Genomic DNA, 18,314 nt, shown 5'->3' with positions numbered 1-18,314 from the left:
GTGTGTTTCTTTTTATCTGTTTATTTTATTTTTACTTGTTTGTTTCATGGGGGGGTGTTTGTATGTGTATGTTGAGAGGTTCTTGCACGCTTTCACCCAGGCATTCGGTCTACTAAGTAACTCTCGCTCTCAAACAGCAACTAACAATTGCTGCGCCTGCGCCTTTCTGCCTCCACCGCTAACTAAGCCGCCGGAAGCTTTCCCTCTTTCCATTGGCCCGCTGCTGGACTAGTTGGTCGATACTGCGCATGCTCCATATAGTACCCTCTTCCCCCGCCCCCGAACTCCCTCCATTGTCCGCCCCGGGCGCAAAGTCGCTAACACGCCTGCGCGAGCGGGCGTACCCCGGAAGCAGTTCTTTAACCTGCTGACACGTAGCAACGGGGCTAGTACAGGGTCTTTAGTTGAGTTTGGGGGCTTACTGGAGGCTGCCGGAGCCACCGCCACCACCCCCTCCGCCGCCGCCGCCGCCGCCTCCGCCTCCGCCTCCGCGTTTGGTGAGTGCCCAGTTCCGTGGCTCACTGTTCGGTTTCTCCCCGCACCTGGGCAGCGCGGCTTGTTGCAGCCTCTCGGCGCCGCGCCCCGGTCCTTTCGCTCAGACCTTCCCACCCTTTCGGGCCTTGCTTTGACGAGGCCCCTGCAGGAGTCTGCGCTTTTCTGGCCGGCCCAGGCCTTATTTTGCAGGAGGCTGTCGTGTTGTCAGCTGTCCAGAGGTGAGGAATCATCTTTGTTGTTGTTGATATTTTAGACCCCACGGAACCCCTCCTCCCACGTCCTTGCCCCGAACCCAAGACATATCAGCTCCTTGAAGTGGAGGTGTCTTCCCGGGCCTCGACTTAAGAGTCTAGACATTTCTTTAGCACACCCCACCCCCGACCCATCTTCCAAATGCTGCCCCCCCCCCCAAATTTTAGAAGAGTTATTTGCTGCCTTCTGAGGGTATTTGCTTAAGTAAAGTATCAGGACCGAATTCAGGAGGACCTTGGGCATAAGCAGTCTTTGCTGTTTCTTTTTATTGCAGATCATTTGCAATGTCAGGCTTTGACAACTTAAACACGGATTTCTACCAGACAAGTTACAGCATCGATGACCAATCACAGCAGTCCTATGATTATGGAGGAAGTGGAGGACCTTATAGCAAGTAACTTTTCAACTTTGCCCATTTACTTAGTTGAGATTGCATTGAAAGCATGTACCCCGAACGTTTGGTTCTGCCTAAGAGTGAGTGTGTGAATATGTTCCGTATCATAATCTTTCTACCTCCGGAGAGATCTGTGACACTTGTTTGGGTTGGAAGGGATTGCCCTATTTAGGGTTTGGTATCTTATGCAAAATTTTCAGGTGTGCCATGAGTGGAAAAGTAGATTCTTGAAGAACCTTTTTCTAGTGACAGTATTTGTACATCATTTAAGATATGGATAGAAGTTTTAAGTACCTAGAAGATAGGCTGTTTAGTCCACAAGACAAGTTAAAAATTAAAATCTTTTGACAGCCTGTTTAGTAGCTAAATCAGTCCAACTTTCAGACTTTATCAACTGTTAACTGAAAGCACTGAGTGACACTATTGAACAGTGTAAGCTCCATACTATGAATCATCAGGTGGTTTTCATAAAGCAGCTGATAATCACTTTTATTACTCCACACACCAAAACTTTATGATCAGTCAGTACACACAAATTGCCAGTTATAGACTGAAGTGAGGGGGACTCAAAACCTTTCATCCATGAACTGTTGAAAAAACAAAACCAAAACTCTGTTCTTTTTATAGTCCATGGTGTTTGTGGCAAAAAACTTAAAGCTTTTTACCTATCTCCTCTAGGGCATCATATTCTTAGTTTCTTAGGTCCTTAAAGTTAATCTTTTCAGCCTGCTATCCAGTGAAGGCGTTTCCTATACCAGGCCTACTTAACCTTTTTTAGATGGTCCAGGACCACTTTGAGAATCTTAGGAAAACTGTGGGCCTATTTCTGAGAAATATATGCACGCAAACACCCACAGTAATGTGCAAATGTCAGACAGTTTGTGTGTTACCTGATGTGCATCTATGGACTCTGAATTAAAAACCTAATGAAGATTGTCCCAGGATGAGGGCATGGAAAGGGTGCGTATCCAATCTGAGAGAAACATTAGTACTAGAATGTGTTTGAATTAATAAATCTGAATGAAAGTGCCCAAGAATTTAAAAAAGCAAAAATCAAATTCAACCCCACAGTATCATTTGTCTTGTATAGGCTATACTTTTTACAAAACAAAACTCCTTGAATCTGCTTATTTTTTGATACATTCTAAAGCTTCCCCCCCCTAAAATTCAACACATTGGACAATGGGAGTGAACATGTAAATAATGCTGTCTGTGAACCACTTTTTTTCTTTCTTTTAAATTCTCAATTACATACCATTGAAGATTTATCTCTTTTATCAGTTAATCGGGCAGAATTGGAAAAGTCATGTTGAGAAATTTCCACTCATTTATTTACCTAAATATGTGTTTCTTGTGATTGTTCAGTGTATGACAGGGCAGATGAATATAAGATTGGTCAGGGTGCTGCAACAGGGGTTTGGAAAACCTGTCTCTGTATGTGGGCCTGTTTTTAACCAAATGATATTGATGTTTGGACTCAACAGAATTATTCCATTTAGATTGCAGCCTCCTAGCTTTATCTGTCTCTGCCTTTCTTTCCTATGTTTCTTTCTTCCTGTCCATGTTTGCATCTCTTAAAGGTGTGACTTACCTTTTCTTTACACTTAGCATCTCACTTCAGTTCTCCACACAGCAGAATATCTAAAGATATTCTCTTGCTAACTATTCTCACAATTCCATTCCAACCAAATCATGTACCAGTAAGCATTGCTTCTGTACTAGTGAAAAGGTTTCATTCCAGGTGCTTATATAAACATTACTGCCAGTTAACGAATGTGAGTTAATAGATGATGCTTAGGAAAATAAGAAGCCTAATGTGTTAGCAGTAATGACTGGGTTTCTGAACTTTATAAAAAAAAAAATTGAACTCCTCTATATGTACCTATATGTATTGTTTCTGCACCCTAATGACATTTTTATGTCCATGTCAGTTTATCAAATAACATTTTGTTTGTTATGCCAACTTGGTAACAAGGATCAGCTAACTTTTATCTCTCTGTTGATGAAAATCTAGGTTCAGATAGCATCTGACTTGGATTGTCTTCAAATTTGACTTGACATATTATTATTCCCTAGTTCTACATTTGCCCTATGAAGTCAGCTTTAACATTTTGCATAGTTTCCACTATGGGTACTGTACATTCATACATTTCATACAACAAAAAATAAACCCAAATAGTAAAAGGCCCTTTGATCTCAATCTGTCATATTGGACAGGTTCCACATTGTATTCTAGATATGCCTATAAAATATTTAGTAATACCAATTACATATTTTTTAAAGTCTTGAAAGCTAGTATTTTTTCATCTTCCGAAATAGCTAATAACACCTTACACATAACTGTGTAAGGATTTTGATGAACTTAAGTAGTCAACCCAGTATATTAAGATGCTTTTTGTCTTTGTTGTTGATACTGAGTGCTTCTGAGAGTATTGGTTTACATCTGCTGCTTTTCCTGCTGTAAAAGTATTGATTTAGACTATAAAGGTCATGTCTACCATGTGGTGTTTTAGTTTAAAACCAACAGGAGTGAGTCAGGAATTTTCCTGAGCAGATCCTGCCAGAAAAGAAAAATTGTAAAATTCCACGGTGTTGTCTTTGTCACCTTGTATCCTCAAGAAGGAATGATGGTGCCACCTTTAAAGCTCTTATTTGTTTGCAGTGTTTCTTTTCCTTACATGAAATTTATGGGTCTGTATCAGTGTTTCTGAAGTGTGGCCTGCAGACCCAGAGGGTTCTTGAGACCTTTCAGGAAGACTTTAAGGTCAAAACTATTCTTGTAAAAATTCTAAGATGTTATATACCTTTTTAGGTGTGTTGAGATTTGCACTGATGTTGCAGAAGTAATAACTGGTAGAGCTGCTGTTATCCAAATATGAGGCAAGACAGTGGCATCAAATTGTTCTAGTAATCATTATATTCTTCATCACACACTTGTTGGGGGGTGAGGGGAATCATTTTCACTTAAGGGTGCCCTTGATGAAGCTGTAAGAATTATTTTTTATTAAATGCTGATCTTGACAACACACATTTTTAGAAAAGTCTGTGTGACAAAATGGGAAACAGTCCTAAAGCACTTCTGCTTCATACTGAAGTACAATGATTATCTCTAGGAAAAGCCCCTGTGCAATTTGAGTCACAAGTTGATTCAGCCACTTTTTTGTGGAAACCATTTTTATTGGAAAGAACCTCTGACAGACAAACTATGGTTATTCGGACTTGAATAATTTCTCAAAAATGAGTGAAGTGACCTGTTACTTCAAGGAAAACAATTGACAGTATGTGTGGCCAATGATCAATTTCAAGTTTTCAGGTAAAAATGAGGATTTTGGAAAACTTATATCCATCATTGTGAACTTGTCAGCTTCCCAACAATTAACCATTTTTTGATGAGATCAGTGGTGATATTAACAAATATGATTTTTTAAAATTTATATGCATATTTTATATTAAGTGTGTCAATATTTGGAAGAGCTGCATAATTCATACTAATATTTTCTAAATGGCCAATGCATGGTGTTACAAAATCATACATGAATAATAAAGGATCCAATTAAAGTATAAGACAGATCAATTTATTCTAATACAGCAGAGTTCATTAGCATTGTTTCTATTTCCATGTTGCAAGTTAAGTTTAAAAAACTACTACTTTGCTTTGCATTTTCGTGTTTCAAAAAGAATATTCGCTCTATGCACGCGGGAAGATGAAGATAGCCGAACAGGTGACCAAGTCAGTGCTGTTCGTGTGTCTGGGTAACATCTGTTGATCACCCATCGCAGAAGCAGTTTTCAGGAAACTTGTAACAGATCAAAACATTTCAGAAACTTGGGTCACTGACAGTGGCACTGTTTCTGACTGGACGTGGGCCGGCCACCAGATCCAAGAGCTGTGAGCTGCCTAAGAAATCATGGCATTAACACAGTGCATAAAGCAAGACAGGTTACCAAAGAAGACTTTGCCACTTTTGATTATATACTATGTATGGATGAAAACAACCTGAGAGATTTGAATAGGAAAAGTAATCAAGTTGAAAACTGCAGAGTGAAAATTGAACTACTTGGGAGCTACGATCCACAGAAACAACTCATGATTGAAGATCCTTATTATGGTAATGACGCTGACTTTGAGACTGTCTACCAGCAGTGTGTGCAGTGCTGCAGAGCCTTCCTGGAGGTTTGCTGACCCGGGTCCAGTCCTGCTGTGGCCCAGGCTCGTCCCACAGGCCCGCATTCTCAGTCAGGTGTCACAGTGTCACCATTCCCTAGCCAAGGCTGCAGCCCTTTCTTCAGTTGACTCACTGTTTCTTACCTTAAAAAATAATTGTAGTTGGAAATCGGTTGTTGTGTTTGGCGGAAGAATGAATAAAAATTTTTGATTCAGACAGTTTATGGGGTAAGTGTTCTTAGACTAGTTGAACCTCCCACTTGGCCCCAGTTATAGAGATAGTGGAACAAACAAAATAGTAGAGCAGCAAAATAAAACATAATGAAGTAAAACATCACTGTAAGGCCTATCAGCATCTGAGCCCATTGGCACTTCCAAGAATCTGCACTACCTCTTCCCTCTGTGTGGATGGGGCCCCTGCCCTGCACTACCTCTTGATGTCAGGGCCTGGTGTCCAATGATGTTGGCGAGAAGTGTTCATATATGCGCAGGGTGCACACTTGTGCATTTACAGGACAGGAAGGAAGAAGATTTGTGGGATTAATCTTCAGCACCTTCACGCCTTAGTTTGTGTCTGTCTAGTTGATTTCATAAGTAAGTCAGCTTAAGTGTTCCCGTTTGACCCACTTTGCCTCTGGAAATGTAATTATGTCCGGGAAGAAGGACACTTGTGTGCTGGTTTACCTTAGGGTCAGTTTGGGGACAGCGTCTGCTTTTACATGCATGTAATTAACCTGAATGTCAAATATAGATCAGCTTAGGTGGGAAAAAAATAATAAGTGGGAAAAAGTCCTTTTATGTTGGAATGCTTAAATATTGATATGTTAAGTATTCTTTTATCAGTGCTTAGTTTATAGGCAAATATAGGTAATTTCTATGCACTTGGAGATAGCTGATCTAAAATTCACATGAATATATGTCAGAAAAGATTGTTTTTAAATAAACTGGGAAAATTACAAAAATACAACTAAGGTAAAAAAAAAGAATATTCATGATAATCTGGAAAGGTTATTAAAATACTGTTTTCCAGCTACAGGTCTGCAACACTAGATCTTGTTCAAATACTTCAACTAAAACAGTATATCACAACAGAATGAGTGCAGAAGCAGATATAAGAATTTGCAGCTGTCTTATATGAAGCCAGACATTAATGAGATTGTCAAAAATAGAATACAGTGCCACTTTTCTCAGTAATTTTTGAAAATAATTTTTTCATAAAAATGTTTATGCTAACATGTTATGGATTTATTGTTACTTTAAATGAATTAATAAGTATTTAAACATTTCTGTTTTAATTTCTAAAATAATAAATATTGATAGATATAACCCACATAAAAAATTTAGGAGTTCTCAATAATAAATTTTAAGAGTATAATGGGTTCTAAGATCAAAGACTTTGAGAACCACAGGTTTATGTCATTCTTCTTGTTTTTTCTGTTGCATACACATTCATATTCTCTCTCTTGCTCTCTCTGGAGAGAGAGAGTATAAAATACAATTTGTTTATGCAGACTGTAGAAACCTCCATATGGAGCTTTTCTAGCTCTTTCATAAACTCCAAGGTGGATTTATGATGCATCCTAACGGAGATCGACACAATAGCATATTTTACTAAATCAGAAAATGTGAGTTCTTGTTCTAATTCAACCAGCTAGCCCTGTGGAAACTCCGTGTGTGTGTGTGTGTGTGTGTGTGTGTGTGTGTGTGTGTGTGTGTGTGTGAGAGAGAGAGAGAGAGAGAGAGAGAGAGAGAGAGAGAGAGAGAAAATAGTAATCAAGGTGCTTGCATACCAGAATGACTGGGGAAATGCATGTATAGAAAAAGATATTATGGCTGTCTCTGTCAGGTAGGATTTGAGGGTAATTTTTTACTACAGTTGTTATAAGAGCTGGCTATTGGAATTAAAAAGTCTAGTTTTGAATCCGGGCACCACCATGGACAAATCATTTTAACCCAAATAAATGTTTCCACATTTTTGTAATGGAGAGGATGATAAAATTGACCTCCTAAAGAATTGTAGAGAGAATAATGTGAGATAATTCACATTAAACACTTAAAACAGTGTTTTATGCAGTAATATTCAAAAGGTTATTATTTATGTTTTTGGAAATTTTCAGTAGTTAATATATACCCATATATTACATATGACATTTTAGAATTAGTGAGTTTCAACAAATAATAAATATACAGGATTTTTAAAGGTGCAAAGGTACAAAAGTTTATAACCTGAAAATTAAGTCTTTTACTTCTCCTGTCTCTGGGTCCCTTTACCTATATAATTGTGTATATAATGTATGTGTATATATATACACACATGCACATAGATATGCATACATATTCTAAAAAGCATAGTCACAGTGGGTGCATATGGTATATACTATTCTGAATATTAGATTTTTTTCCTCCCCACTGAGTATTTCTTGATTATCATTTCTTACGAGTACAGACAAAACTGCCTCACACCTTTAAAAAGGTGCAGAGTAGTCTGTGCCTATATCACAGTGTAGTTACTGATAGCTATTTATATTGTTTTGGTTTCTACTTTTTGCTATTAAAATAATGCTGTAGCGAATTCTATATTTTATAGCTAGAAAAATAAATAGTATTTTTTAAGCATGTATTGGACTAGCGTGGTAAGTCATGAGAATGAGAGCTATGTGTAGTTGAAACTTCACCTTTGATTTGCTTTTAATCAAGATGTTCAGTTAATTTAAAAATTAGATTTAATTTTAAAATCTCAATAATGAGGTCATTAGATTTTTTATATTTTTCAAAATGGAATTATAAATTTTAAAGATAATTAGACTAAAAGATCTCTAAGGCTTCTCAGCTCTCATTTTTAAAGTATCTTACTTTTACAATAGTTACTTTACTTCTTTATTTCTTACCATTGATAGATAAGTCATATTTTTCTGGAACATAATAAAACAGGTCTTTAAAAGATATTGCTTCAATATCTTTCTGTTCCCTGTTGTTTTCATCACTAAAAAAGCCATGGTAAGGTTTCCTTCTAAAATGCAAGATTTGTTATAGTACATAGCAAAGGAGACAATAGGTATACAATTACTTTGAAAAATTAAAAGCACTATTTAGATGCTAATAGGTGTGCTAATAATGTTTGTTATATTCAGAAAGCTTTCACAAGAAAGAAGCTTGATTTTTTCCACTTCTTGAAATTGATGGTTGTTCTTAAAGAGATTTACCCACTTGCAAAAAATAACATACTACAGAGAATAAAGAAGAATGATTTTATACTCATTCATTCTCATGGAGAGATCTGAGTTACAGTGGAAAATTAACGTAACATGCAGTACAAAGTCTGTCATCCTGAGTTTTTATTCATAGTCTTGGGCCTAAATTTTATTTCACAGCTATCTTTATGTACGCTCACTAAAGGGGAAAATACAAGAAAACGTTTACATTTTCATTTGTTGACCTCCTGATGTTTAAAAGCTTAATAGTTTGTGAAATGTTTAAGCACCGCATAAGTGAGTTTTAGCATCATCAGGAAAATTCTCTATAAAATACAGACAACTTATTGTAGACAATCAGCTTGATCTTAGTAATTAATTTCAACCACTGTTTATAAAAACTGGCAAAGAGATATCCTGGGAATTGCATGACTAAGATTTTCTGCCTGTCGGGAATATCAGTTTGGGGCGTTGACATAATTCTGAGAAATGTAACTTACTTTTATTGTAGACAGTATGCTGGCTATGACTACTCGCACCAAGGCCGGTTTGTCCCTCCAGACATGATGCAGCCACAACAGCCGTACACTGGGCAGATTTTCCAGCCAGCTCAGGCGTATACTCCAACTACGCCTCAGCCATTCTATGGAAACAACTTTGAGGATGAGCCACCTTTATTAGAAGGTACGATTGGTTGCAACACTTGATAGTACTCTATAGTACTCAGCGAAAATAAATCTTAGTTTGGAGAAGTTACCCTTTTCTTTAAAAGAATAATATTGTAGAAAACAGTTTTCTACTAAAGTGACTCATTTGAACAGAGTATATATGAAACCACATTGAGCCAGGAGGACCAGATTTTTAATAGATCTTTATAAAGTGATAATAAAGTATGTCAGTATATGAGCAGAGTAACTTTTACTTCAGATTATTATTGAAATTCTGTCAGTGGAAGAAATGAGAGGAAATGGCATGGTATTGATTATTCTGCATGGAAATAAGCTGACAGAGCTAGTATCATCACTGAAAAGTATGGTGTTTTTCAAATTGTATTCCAAAACACAAAAAGCAGTAGTTCTAAAGTGTTTTTTGTTTTTTGTTTTTTTCGATCAGATACGCTTTGAAAGTCTAGTGAAAACTATGCATACTCTCCTCAGAAAAAGGCACACACATGCAGAGAGATGTAGTTTTGTATACATTTTCACAGGGCCTCCAGTGTTCCTGAAGCCTCAGGTATAGAGTCCCTTACTGTTAACACTGTCCACATATTCTTTGCTATGCAGACATAGCAGAGTGTCCGTTTCATCATGTCCATACCTGTTTCTAACATCAGACCAGAAATTGGATGTTTGTGGAATAAACACCATAATCAGTAAAGACTGGTATTGAGGACTCACCAAAATAATATCATCTGATATTGCTAGATCACTCTTTTGATATTTATTGGTGGTTTCATTTTTTCTCCTGTTACAACATAGATTCTGGTAAACTAAAAGTATATCACAAATCCTGATTGACTTCCTTATTTTCTTTTTCTTTAGAATTAGGTATTAATTTTGATCACATCTGGCAAAAAACACTCACAGTGTTACACCCATTAAAAGTAGCAGATGGCAGCATCATGAATGAGACTGATTTGGCAGGACCAATGGTTTTTTGCCTTGCTTTTGGAGCCACATTGTTACTGGTAAGATGTTAGTTGCAACTCTCAGTGTGAGATTAAATGTTCCACCAAGAGCCTTCATTGAGACTCTGCTTATACAATCAAGTCTTTGATGTGTCTTAAATAGTATTGAGTTGTTTGAATTTGTACCTATTCATTACTTCTCCATTGATAATAGATATAGTGTATTGAGAAATCATTTCTTGTTCCACTAAGTGCTTCAGTTATTAGGGGAAAATATTAATAAATAAATATTGTATGGCTTTAGTCTCTCATCAAAATTCCTTCCTTTCAAAAACTGACAAAATTTTTAGCTTGTTGCTATTTTTTAAAATTTCATCATTGGGTGGTGTTTTGTTGTAGCAATGCTGGTCTTCTATATATTATTTTAACATTTAATGAATTGAAACATTAAAAGGCAACAGGTTTTAGTCCCTATCTCCCATCTCCCTAAGAATGTTAAAGCATATTGAAAATGAAAAGTTGTAAAGATAATTATTACTGTTTGTTTTATTTTATGTCATGGCTGAATTAGAAGAGGTAAATGACATAATGGATCAAAGATGGACTTTTTAGTCAGAAAAACTGGGTGTGAACTCAGTGCTCCTACTCTGCCCTTGAGCAAAGTCACTTCATCCTTCACCTCCCTCTCATAGATAATACTATGCTTCCCACCTAACAAGATTGTTTTGGAGATTAAGCAAGACAGGTTATGTGAGAACACTTTGAAAAGTTTAAAGCACTGTATAAGTATAAGCTTTTATTATTACTACATGAGTGTAGTAGTGAACTCAGCTGAGCCCTTTTAAACTTCTACACTCTTACTCAAGTATTTACAAATATTGGTTCTAACAAAAATCCCAAGGATTTTGCTATTTAATGTAATCTGTGGAGACATTCTCCCAATTGAGTTTTATATGTCAAACATCTGACAAACCAGGAACTTTTTAAAGGCTTCTCTGTGGACTGATTTTAGTGATAGCATAACCTGAATACAATGTTTGTTCACATAGCTGGACTAAGAATACTAACTACAATTAAGCTAACGTTTACTGCCCTAAGACTGTTCAGTGCTGTCTTTTATAAGAGCAGAATTTTTAAGGTTTGTGTTTGTTTGTTTGTCAGAGAACTGTATAAAGCAACCAACAATTTGGAAAAACAATGAAAGAAGAAAATATATTCCATTATATTCCTCTTGCCCAGTTATTAACCACTTTTCTTTTCTCCTCCCCTCCTCACAGAACCCTGGCTTCCTGCTTATCCTGGCTTCCTTTCTCCTAATTCCTCTAACACCCATGTAAAGTGAATAATGAGATTATTTCTGCTGTTAAAAAGATTATAGCTGCATCTGCCAATGAGAATAAATTGCTTCAGGGCAATTTTGGTGGAATTTGGGTACTTTCAAGTGATATTAGCTACTATCCAAACATCTGAATGGCTTTCCATCTTGTCTCTGTAGTTTATTTGCTTAAAATCAGCCAGATTTCTTTTTAGAAATCTACTACTTTAGGTGATCATACCATGATTTTATATCTTTGTTGAATTCTATGCCAAGCTCAAATGATAACTAGAAAATGAAAAACAATATCTGTGTGTTGGGAGGTGGATATTTTAAACTTCTTAAGAAGGATATAAAAGCCAGTCTGCCCACTGTTTTACTTCTCCGTATAAAGAATAGGTACCTTTGTGGATTTTAATGCTCACAAATTGAATATCTTCTGTGAGCGCCATTTCAGGTGAAAGAAGCCAACAATAACTATTTTGCCCTTAACCTGTAATCTTTTCTTTACCCATAGGCTGGCAAAATCCAGTTTGGCTATGTATATGGGATCAGTGCAATTGGATGCCTAGGAATGTTTTGTTTATTAAACTTAATGAGTATGACTGGTGTTTCCTTCGGTTGTGTGGCAAGTGTCCTTGGATATTGTCTTCTTCCCATGATCCTGCTTTCCAGCTTTGCAGTGATATTTTCTTTGCAGTAAGTGCTGGTCTTTATTTTGGGGGTTGATTGACCAATTCTGTGTAATAGGATTTACCTCACCATCAGTTTGAGATAAATCACTGATTCAACAACCTATTAAATAGTACCTCTTATAAGTGAGGACTGTGTTGTATATTTCTCAGTGACGAATAATGGAAGTGAGAATAAGTTTAAAACTCTTTTATACCATCTCTGCTTTTACCTATGATAAAGAATTTAGTTTTTTGCATACTTAGCAGTGTCCATAAACAAATTGAACAGTGGCGATTGTTAACTTAAATACTGCATGGAAAAGGTCAAGTTGTTTAGAATTATACTTACCCTCTCTTTGGTATTTTTTATACCATATCTGACTTCTTAAAGATATCGGGCATATGCTAAGTGGTTGAATAATAAACACATATTCTCTCTTTAGCAGCTTTTTAACTAAACATGGAGCATTCTTTTTATGGAAGAGGCTGTTACTAGCCTACCATGTTCTCAGATGTACACAGCTTTAAATATGTGTTATATTAAAATAATATTTTAGGTAAGGTTAAAAATAAAGGTATAAATACAGCTAATAAAATTGCTTCTCGTGGCCAGTGCACAGATGCTCTCTCAACGGTTCAAACTCCTCCTCGTGGCTAGTGCTGGACGACCAAAGATTGAGCTTTGTTACACTTAAAGAATGCAAATGAAGGTTTAGGAGAAGAGTATATATCACCTATTTGGTAGTAGAGATTTGGCAGGATGATGGCCTCACAGTGTCCCTGCCTCACTCTTCTCATTTGTTAAGATTGATATATTTACATTCAAATTGTACACACAGTATTTTCTCCTGAAACAGCGTTTTCCAACCGAAGTTAGTTTTGCTACCGGGGGACACTTGGCAATGTCTGGAGACAATTTCAGTTGTGAAAAACTGTGGGAGGCATGGGTGCTCCTGGTATTTTATGGCTGGAGGCCAGGATGCTGCGCAACTTCCTAACGATGGACAGCTACACCCCCACAGCAAAAGCGTGTCCACCCCAAATGTCAGTGCTGCCAAGGCTGAGAAACTGTGCTAGGTTAAGGAGCAAGATGTGTTATAGACGAGCTTTTTATCACATGAAATAATGGAATTCACTGTGAGGTACATTTCAGCATTTGAAAAACATCTTGATTATTTCTGCGGATATCTACGTGTGGATTTTTAAGTGCTTTTTTAAAACGTATGTAACTCATCTCATCTACTGTTTCTCTCCCCTCCCCCTGTTTTTCCTTGTCGGCTACAGAGGAATGGTAGGAATCATTCTCACTGCTGGAATTATTGGATGGTGTAGTTTTTCTGCTTCCAAAATTTTTATTTCTGCATTAGCCATGGAAGGACAGCAACTTCTAGTAGCATATCCTTGTGCTTTGCTATACGGAGTCTTTGCCCTAATTTCTGTTTTTTGAACTGAGTTTATCTGGGATGTGGACATCATTGGGCCAAATAGCAAAAAGGACTTTGAACTCTTAAATTGGACCAGCAAACTGCTACAGTACAACTCTCGTGCAGATCTGATGTTTGACTCTTGGAGCAATGGAAGTAAATACGTATCTTTTGTTCATTTTTATAGAACTTTTGAATACTATATTGGATTTACCTGCAGTATGACTAGGTTTAAATGTTTGTGCTAATACAAATAAGAAGTGCTATTTCTTTCGTGTTCCTGCAGCCTTAGAAAAACAGCTCTTCTCCTTGCTAACTATATATTATGATGTTTCTGATGGATTTTTATCAACTGTGGGAAACTAATAACCACAGAGATAATAATCTTTCTTAAAAACAACTCATAATAAAGAAGATATAAGACTTACTGGAGAAATATTTTTCCAAGGAGTTAGGAAATAAAAATTACCTGTATTCTCAAGTCAGGTGCAGTTGAAGCAAAAAAGTGATCCCAATGTGAAGTTTTATGAGTTTGCACTTCAAAAGTTTGACAGTCCTCTAAATTATCTCATGGAATTTTAGCTAAATTCAGCGATACAAGTCGTTCACAGTCTACCTTATTTTAGATGTGAAATGTGAACATCTCTTCAGATACTAGCATTAACTAAACCATAGTGACCTAGACTCCGCATTAATGCTCATAATTGGATCTCCATGTTTCCCAGGAAAAAGAAAATCACTAACCTTTTTTGCGAAGAATATTTAAAATGTCACAGTTTCAGTAATGCAGTTTCAATGTAAAGTACATTTGATGCTTATTAATTAAAAATTTCCCAATTAATTTAAAGTGTGTTGTTGAGTTTACTTTTGCTAACCCACTGTTATTGGTGTTCCATTTTCTTTAACTAGGGTCTGGTTTTGACTTGTATTCCCAATTTATTTTAAGCTTTAAGAATAGTGGTCATCTAGTATAGAATCAAAAAATGAGATTAAACAAAAAGCAGTTTGCTTTGAGTTACAACATTATTTCCTTGTATTGAATTTATTTGGTTAATATTGTCATGTTCTCTTGTCAGAAAATCTGTAAGAAAATACCATATCTTGTATATTGATGATTGGCTTTTTCTGGAGCCAGATTCTGATTTTGGACAAAGCTCAGTTAGTTACGAGAAAGGTGCCATACTGGGAGGGAAAATGTTGCCTTTTTTTTTTTTTTTTTTTTTTAAGAGGAGACTTTCAGACTAAATAAAAAGAAATGCCATGCTGACATATTCATGGTTCTTTTTTAGAGCTAGTGTTCAACCATAAAAGGTTAAAATAATAAAACATACTTCTTACAAGAAGATCATGATTTCTGATCTCTGGAATTACATAAATTTGTTTTCCTTCATTAATATTTAATCTTCTGGAGGAATGCACTCACTAGTAATTAGCTATTGGCTGGGTTTTTAAACTTACCAAATTGTTTTAGAATATTTTTTATTATAATCCTTGGATAGTATCTTTTTTGCCTTTTTCAATTCATTTAATAAGTGTAAACAATTCTTCCTAAGGTAAATGTAATGGGTGCCTTCTGTTAATATCCAGTTCTTCCTAATGAAAAGGGTACATGATGCTTTGGGAATTAAAATTTCCCTCTGTTGGTTAGACTTAAGACCACTAATCTTCAGCTAAATTCCCTAAATGGATCAAATTGTTTTCTTATTTTTTTGCCTCCACCCCCAACAAAATAATTTTTAGTTTAAATCAATAATGTAGAGATTTTTGTTGTTAGTTGTCTTTTATTTAACCCCAAAATGATTAGTTGCAAAACTATTTTATATTTATTCTGTCAAAACAGGTATACAGTAGAATTGCCTTTGATATAAGAGTTGAGTTCTCAAGTTTGCTTGTTTACGTGAAGAGTCATGCATGGCCAAAATTTCTCTTTTATAAAACTCTCTCATCAAAAATACAGTATATGTAGCCATATTTGTGCATACTTTAAAAACGGACATAACTGTGTCTCAGAAATACGATGTGGTAATGTTTTTCTTTAGCATCGGAATAGATTTCTGCTTCATCAGCTAAGTACCAGGAAGAGCATATGGTTTGCTTTTAGGTCCATTTTATACCAAAACCATGCATGTACCTTTAAGTACTGGAGATGCTCTCAGCATCACTAAAAGCTTACCCAGTGACTGTCTCTGAGTAAAACTCTTTGTGAGTGGACTTTTCAGGTTCACTCACTCAAGTGAGTGTGTTGTTTATGCAAGCATGTATGCCAAAGACATGCAGTTGATTTTACATATAGTATAAATATATATTTTACAACTTTGCTGTAATACGTTTACCAATGGGTGTTTTCAAGAGCTGTATAACAAAGCTTATAGAAATAGGCATTCTTTCGCCAGATATAGTTATGCAGATAATGAAAAATTCTGTAAATCTTTAAACACTGTCCTTACATACTGGTCATCCAATCAAAGAGAATTTTTTAAAATGTATCTAATGATTTGACTTGGGGTGGGATCTAAGTACTATGCATATGACATTTTGCAACCATAATAGGCATTGCTCAACTCAAATATATTCCAAAACTAAGTGAGGACAGTTATATCTGTAATGTTAAAGGATACTCAGACCCAGTCATAAAGAATTATGGGAAATCAAGATGACATTTGGAGATCTGCCTGTTGTCATATAGAGCATATCTGATGTAATGACTCGAACAATTTGCTTAACTTACTGTGTGGGAGAAAAAATATATATGACACAGTGCTTAGCCTGTTGTAAAGTTGTGCCAAAAGTTTTCCAAAATGGGCTTCCCTGGTGGCACAGTGGTTGAGAGTCCGCCTGCCAATGCAGGGGACACGGGTTCGTGCCCCAGTCCGGGAAGATCCCACATGCCGCGGAGTGGCTGGGCCCGTGAGCCATGGCCGCTGGACCTGTGCATCCGGAGCCTGTGCTCCGCAACGGGAGAGGCCACAACAGTGAGACGCCCGCGTACCACAAAAAAAAAAAAAAAGTTTTCCAAAAAAACATAACTCGGTATAGATCATCACATGAAGAATACTTACCAAAGAACAGCACTGGGCCTTCCTGCAAGACTTTAGCTAGAGCAAGCTTCCTACCCAAACAGTAGCCCCAAGTGAAATCTGTCCTCGCAAAGTATCCACTGATTCATTCTGTAGTGTCAAATTCCAATTACCGGTCACCAAATGAACTCAATTATCGTAAATCTCAATTTATTTGGAAATGAAAGCTTAAGTTATTCCTCAAGCAATGTATTTGTATCTTAATAACATGCTTGTTTTCAAAGTAACTTTAAGAATGAAGCATTTAATAGTAAGCAAAAACACAAGTACTTTTTTAGTCACAGTAGTTAATGAGAGTTTCTTGTTTTCTTTTTAGGATGTATTTAGGATTTGGGGGAAGGAGTGGCAATAACAAGATTATCAGGGTCTATTGGAAATGCCCTAAGGAAAAATTGGTTCATGTGCTTTAATGAGTAGATAAGTATGATCTGTCATTAGCTTGTCAAGCATACACTGTTGACTTTCAAACATCTTAAATAAAGCCTGTCCTCACCACTTTCTCCACATCTAGGCTGTTATTACTTGACACCACCAATGAAGAAATCACCGATTTTTAATCAGTTCTACTTCTGCCACCATCCAAATTATTGAAGTTTGAATTTTAGTGCATTATTATTAGTACTTGAATTTCAATAAGTTACTTTGTTCATGAATAAATACCCAGTTTATAACTGGGCGGTAGGTAAAAACAAACATTAAATATTAAATTACTGATTTCTAGAGATTGGCAGATTACTTAGTCAAGTGTTTTATATTATTCTATTATCTTGGAATGGTGACCATAAAACCTGAAGAATGAAGTCAAGACAGTGTGTAGTTCTGACTTTTGCATCACAGATAGGAATATTTCTTCCTGTGCATGAAGTTCCTAGTCTAGTTAATAAAGAACATTACCTGCTGATGGAGCACAATGTCCTGTGTTTGTGCAAATAAATTAAAATGATTACATATGCAAATGAAGACTAATTAAATACAGAGTTCTAATTTAAAAGCACAAATACTTCCTTGAGCACATTAGGTTCTGAAAATCGGATATTACATTTTTCATGAGTTTTATTAGGCTTACCTTGCATATATAATTTTTTTTTTTCTGAAACTACCACTAAATATGGTGATAGCTTGTAGGGTGATTAATTATGTATTAAGGTGTTATAATCGCTTTTCAACACTTGCAGCACAAAAGAAATTTTAAATATGAGAAAACGAAGTACTCATAAACATTTAAGATGCTTGTAAATTTATACATAGTTGGCCTACTCTGATTCTCTTAAAAATAGAGAAAACAACATGGTTATTTCATTTTTTCCCCCAGGTAAATACAGTTCAAACAAATGTCTTTGTAAAATTTAATGACACATTTGCTTGCAGGTTTCAGTTTTGTGGGTTTTTTTTTTTTTTTTTCTTTTTGCGGTATGCGGGCCTCTCACTGTTGGGGCCTCTCACTGTTGTTGCCTCTCCCGTTGCGGAGCACAGGCTCCGGATGCGCAGGCCCAGCGGCCACGGCTCACGGGCCCAGCCGCTCCGCGGCATATGGGATCCTCCCAGACCGGGGCACGAACCCGTATCCCCTGCATCGGCAGGCGGACTCCCAACCACTGCGCCAACAGGGAGGCCCAGTTTTGTGGGTTTTAATAATATTATAGGACTTGGTAGCGTCTTTTCTCTAGGCAGTCAATGATCCTAAAAGCCCTATTATTTTA

General features: G+C 36.5%; 1 protein-coding gene and 1 pseudogene across 2 annotated transcripts; both read left to right on the top strand.

Moving 5' to 3' along the window:
- The first annotated feature begins 309 nt into the window (after positions 1-309).
- Positions 310-14,378, top strand: YIPF5 (Yip1 domain family member 5). Of its 2 annotated transcripts, none has more exons than XM_060093564.1 (6): positions 310-497; positions 1,022-1,141; positions 9,009-9,181; positions 10,039-10,184; positions 11,957-12,138; positions 13,398-14,378. In XM_060093564.1, the coding sequence occupies exons 2-6, from the start codon at positions 1,032-1,034 to the stop codon at positions 13,558-13,560; spliced, it is 774 nt and encodes a 257-aa protein (XP_059949547.1). In that variant the 5' UTR covers positions 310-497; positions 1,022-1,031; the 3' UTR covers positions 13,561-14,378. The 2 variants fall into 2 exon arrangements, with proteins under 2 accessions (XP_059949547.1, XP_059949548.1); XM_060093565.1 differs by lacking the exon at positions 310-497 and adding an exon at positions 514-713.
- LOC132485847 (low molecular weight phosphotyrosine protein phosphatase-like) lies at positions 1,191-5,434 on the top strand (annotated as a pseudogene).
- Positions 14,379-18,314: the final 3,936 nt, after the last annotated feature.

This window comes from Mesoplodon densirostris, chromosome 3 (assembly GCF_025265405.1).
Source record: "Mesoplodon densirostris isolate mMesDen1 chromosome 3, mMesDen1 primary haplotype, whole genome shotgun sequence".
Taxonomy (NCBI): domain Eukaryota; kingdom Metazoa; phylum Chordata; class Mammalia; order Artiodactyla; family Ziphiidae; genus Mesoplodon; species Mesoplodon densirostris.
The sequence above is the reverse complement of the archived record's forward strand: the minus strand, read 5'-3'. Positions and strand labels throughout refer to the sequence as shown.